Source organism: Syzygium oleosum, unplaced genomic scaffold, assembly GCF_021117445.2.
Source record: "Syzygium oleosum isolate NSW1041296 unplaced genomic scaffold, Sole_v2.1 Sole_v2.10, whole genome shotgun sequence".
NCBI lineage: Eukaryota > Viridiplantae > Streptophyta > Magnoliopsida > Myrtales > Myrtaceae > Syzygium > Syzygium oleosum.
The window spans coordinates 2,274,863-2,279,546 of NW_026607494.1; the positions used below are offsets into that span (position 1 = coordinate 2,274,863).

The 4,684-nt window shown below is 40.4% G+C and overlaps 1 protein-coding gene across 1 annotated transcript; it reads right to left on the reverse strand.

Moving 5' to 3' along the window:
* Positions 1-566: 566 nt before the first annotated feature.
* Positions 567-3,643, reverse strand: LOC115678561 (MATH domain and coiled-coil domain-containing protein At3g58410-like). The gene is made up of 3 exons (XM_030601959.2): positions 3,555-3,643; positions 3,235-3,392; positions 567-1,587 (listed from the first exon to the last, which is right to left on the reverse strand). Exons 1-3 carry the CDS (start codon positions 3,641-3,643, stop codon positions 719-721), a joined length of 1,116 nt encoding a protein of 371 aa, XP_030457819.2. The 3' UTR covers positions 567-718.
* Positions 3,644-4,684: the final 1,041 nt, after the last annotated feature.

Genomic DNA, 4,684 nt, shown 5'->3' on the forward strand with positions numbered 1-4,684 from the left:
TAGAAAGAAATTAATTTTTACAGGTTATTACTGTTTTTATTGCTAAACTTTTGTTTTGAGTGGTGAATTTCTAAAATTATCGGTAACTTACCATTTCATGTGATGTACAGAAGTTAATGACATTGTTAGTGAATAACATCGACGTATCTGTTGAACATTACCAACAACATTACAGAATTACCAACACCAAAATTTTTTCCCTTTTTTGCCCAACCAAAGTGATATAAGTGAATTGCCTCATAAGGACACTAGTGTGAAATGATTGTGGTTAGAGAGAGTGTTAATGTCCAAAATCATCCTCTTGAAATCTCTCTGCGATACAGGTAAATGGATAAAAGAACATCCTGCGTCTCCACTTCAAAGTGAAGATATACAACTTCAGTCACAATGAGACATAGATTATCATTTAAGGACAATTAAGCCGACCAACGCGAAGCATCAATAGGCTTCCCAGAGGGAAATGATTCTAATTTCAAAACTCTGATGAGATAACCGAAAGAAAAATACAGAAAATTTGAAGTTCGAAGTGTATAAAAGCACAGCAGATGGGGTAACTCCTACAAAAATTATCAGAAGGTGACTGAATCTCAAAGGCACAGGATTTCACCACTCAAAAGCACTTATTAGCAAGAGATTTGACACAAACACAGTTATATTTACATATGCGACCCATTTGTAGAGTGTCCTCATAGCCAGTTCTGATCCAAGCCAAAAAGCTTCAACAAAATTGCGTCTTCAGATTTGACCAAGCAGTGGTCGATCTAGACATTCTTTCCTCAGCTATTCTCTTCTTTTCCTCGGCCTGCACTACTTTCTTCTCTTGATCCTTGTACCCAGATTTCGCTTCTTCCGAATCGACCATCAAAATCTCCCAGTCCGAAATGAGCTTTTCTCTTCTGGACTTCACTTCGTCGAGTTTTTTATTGAACTCTTCCTCCTCTTTGGTCAGGTCACCCAAAAAATGCTTATACAAGATGTGAGTGTTGTGATTCTTCTTCATTGTCGCCAACATTTGATCCTTAAGCAATTTCTGCAACTCGAATTCGGCATTGTCCTGCTCAAAGGTCAAAAAGTCGGAAGTGAACTCATCGAAGTTGGCCCAAAAGGCTTTGACTGATTTTTGCTGGTCCAGTGATAACCCGCTTCTGGCTATGCTTAACGTCGACATTGCTTCAGCCAATCTGTCTTTTACATTTAGCTTGAAGTTATCAGAAAGGCACTCCTTCAAAGACAGCTTAGCCTTCTCTACTTCTTCCAAGGTTGGAGCCTCAGAAGTCGAAAGAGCACCTTCTTGATTGCTCGTGTTCAACACTCCTCTGGCAGGATAACTCTGAGCAGCGTTAATAGTTTCCTCAAGATTTGTGAAATACGTGTCGAATGTGTCTGTTGGTGTCGCCCGAGGAACATTTGCAGGAGGTTCAGCCAACTGAGTAATTTCAGCTGAGGGTTGGGGGGCCAAAATCTCAGCTACAACCATCAAAGTGTTGTTCACTAAATACCCGCAACAGCTGTCATGGACTTGGCACAATGGAATGAAGGATGTGAAGCCCCAGTCACTCTCTCTTGAGGTGAAAATATGTTCCGTCTCTGCATTTTGTTAAGATGGGACTTCAGTAAAATGGGGTAACAGGTGAAAAGATCTCATGTTTCACTGGGAAAATTCCAAATAAGGGTATGAAATACTATCATTTTCTCAAATAAGAGACTAAAGTAGACTTTGTATCAAATAAGGGCTTGAAATAGCATGTCAGTCTCAAATAAAGGCCTACAGTGGCCATGGTAGTTTCAAATAAGGGTTTGACCTCGCCGGTCACCGGCCGATCAAGGGCATTTTCGTCCAAAGATAATTTTAATTTTAAATTATTTTTTCTTTTTCCTTTCTATGGTTTTCTCTTTCTACTATGCTGGTCGGTGGCTAGCGAACAGTGAAGCCCGAAAAGGGCTGGGCGAGGATTGCCCTCAACGATCTGGCGAGGGCCACCCTAGTCAGCAACAGGCAAGGTTCTTGCCAGCCACTTCTCGACCAGTCGAAGGCAACCCTTGCCTAGCCCTTTTTGGGCTTTGCCGATGGCCGGCTGTTGGAACCAGCCACCGGCGAAAAAGAAAAAACCAGAAAAAGGAAAAAAAATTCAAAAAATGTAATAGGATGAAAATGCTCTTACTATTCGGAAAGTCAGACCATTATTTAAAACAGACATAGCCACTTTATGCCCTTATTTGAGATAGGATCCACTTCAGACCCTTATTTGAAAAAATGAGGGCACTTTCGGCCCTTATTTAAAATTATCCCCTGTTTCACTGCATTAGGTTCAATGATGAAAAGATTATTGCGTTTCGGGTCAGTAACATGGAACACCAGAGCCACAAGAACGAAGTTAAAGCATATATTTAGAAAGCATTGCAACAACAAGGCCTAAACATCCTCTCTTAGTTTGCTTCATCAGAAACTCGGTCTGGTCTGCTGAAATGAAAAAAATCCAAATTACGGCAACGCTTCTGTGTCCATTTCATATAGTACCTAAAATCCTGCAATTTGTTCCACAAACAGTATTGAGGTGGTGAATCTCCACTCCTTCCAATACTTCTGAATGTCCAAATGTTCACGCGTTCCTTCTACTCTTCGGTAGCCAAGTATTCACATTGTCATTTCAGATGCTTTGAAGTGCGTAACAGCACACGTTCAATTGGGATTGGCACAAAATTATGTACACAGAAGAAACTTCATCGCATCTATAAAGTGGGAACCTCCACAAACAGATATGCCATGACCTATGGACTAATTTCTCACTTTAATTCCCTCATACTTAGCACAACAAGTGAAGTCAAACCATCCTTCAATGTTCTTTCTGAAAAAGACTTATTGATAGAATTGACAAAGTACTGCATAGCTAACCCAACTATGGTCTTTGCCAGTGTACACCACAAACACAATCGAATACTTCAATTGATGAATGATGGTGGATATATTGCACATGAATCACAATTTCGTAAGATATTAGCACAAGCGGATGTCTCCGGTTATGAATCAAATTTGCCATCATGAGTGCAGACTTTATCAATATGAATACCATCAATTGGGGACATATATGTGCCTAAATTCATCCCAGACATGAAAGAGGACTTCAGCAGCAAATAAAGAAGGTTTCTCATCCCTCCTCAAATGCCGTATCTCAAAATCAGATTCCAACAGCAGACTGAAAGAACCAGACATACTCAGAGTTGCAATCAACATACCCTTAATACAAGAATTGCCATAATCGTTCTGATTGACCAGAATCAATTTGAAATGGGCGTTTCTGCTCCACCCATATGGTAGCCTCGTGGAGTCCGCAACGTCCAAGTATATCGACAGATGCTCCGTATTGTTCCCCTTGGGGAAGATGAGTATTCGCCTGCTCAACCATACCATACAAGAGAACTCAGAATTCTTAGGAAATTCAACTAGGAAACAAAAAAGACAAGAACAAGCCACAATTCGATCATTACGCTCGTCGAAAACGGAATTCAACGATTACCAGGTATTGTCACCGAGCATGAACACTTCAGAGTAGTACTTCTTTTGAGTCAAGCTAGTGAAGTTGGTGATCTTCCATGTGTATTTCCATGAAGTGGGATTTTGCTCTCCCATCGCCAGCTTCGCCATAATCCAATCAGTTGGAAAAATCAGTCTTTAGAATGAAGAAAAACTCAATGGTTCCCAAAAATTCGAATGAAAAAATCGCATATATCATCGTTCTTTAACAGCAAAACCAAAACAAACACACGCTCCATTTCTGATGGGTCAAGAAGAGAACACAAAAAGTGCACGATCTTCAACGTTAAAGAATCGATTGAAATTGCATTTAGACAGGGCAAGATTCAAGAACATGGGACTTGAAACAGCGAAAAAAGAAATGAACATCAACCTCTCCCTCGAAACGAGGAACGAGCTCCGACACAGAAGAGAGTGGTGGGACAACTACATGTTGAACTTGGGTAGTGTTTCGGGGAGGCAGAGAAGAGAAGCCCCAACGAAAAAAGCAACCTCGTCTTGCACTCATTGAGTCGTGGGCATCTGAGAACAAGAAAGATTGCCTCACAAAACCATCAATCACTAATTAGACTAGAGCTCATCAATAATCGCCAAAATAAACAAACAAAATAGATAAAAACAAGGTACAGATTTCTTGTTGCTTTTGTCATATTGGTAATGGAATAAGTCTTCTTATGGATTTTCTTTTCATTAAAATGGCCAATCAATGGCAGTATTCAATAATAAGGGTGTGCAAAAGAATCGGAAACCGCCTGGACCGCCCGAAACCAGACCGGACCGGACTGGAACCGGCGGTTCTCGTCGGACTAGTCCGGTTTCTGGTTCCAATTTACTAGAACCGGTGAGTACCGGTCCGATTTCCGATTCTAGGCGTGGAACTGCCTATCCGCCCACCCGGACAAGACCGGCAATACATATCTAATTTTTAAGAAAAATTTTCAACCAAAAAAAAAATGAAAATATTTAAGAAAAATGAAAACCCTAAAATCCTTAATCTAAAACTTAACGCTGATCAATTAAGTGTTCGTTTCATCTCACTTTCACTTTATTTGAGTCGTCTCTCTATATTTCATTCATGGTCTTGACTCTTAAGCTCATCACTCATTGACTTATAGCCTCGATTCTCAAGTCCTATCAATTCATGGTCGCGCC

What these genes read in the sequence shown, in the direction of transcription:
- LOC115678561 (XM_030601959.2), bottom strand. Translation starts at nt 3,643, where the DNA reads ATGGCGAAGCTGGCGATGGGAGAGCAAAATCCCACTTCATGGAAATAC. An exon ending in ACTAGCTTGACTCAAAAGAA is followed by an intron (nt 3,393 to 3,554) that starts GTACTACTCTGA and finishes ATGGTTGAGCAG; the next exon opens with GCGAATACTCATCTTCCCCA. An exon ending in TGGCAATTCTTGTATTAAGG is followed by an intron (nt 1,588 to 3,234) that starts GTATGTTGATTG and finishes AACAAAATGCAG; the next exon opens with AGACGGAACATATTTTCACC.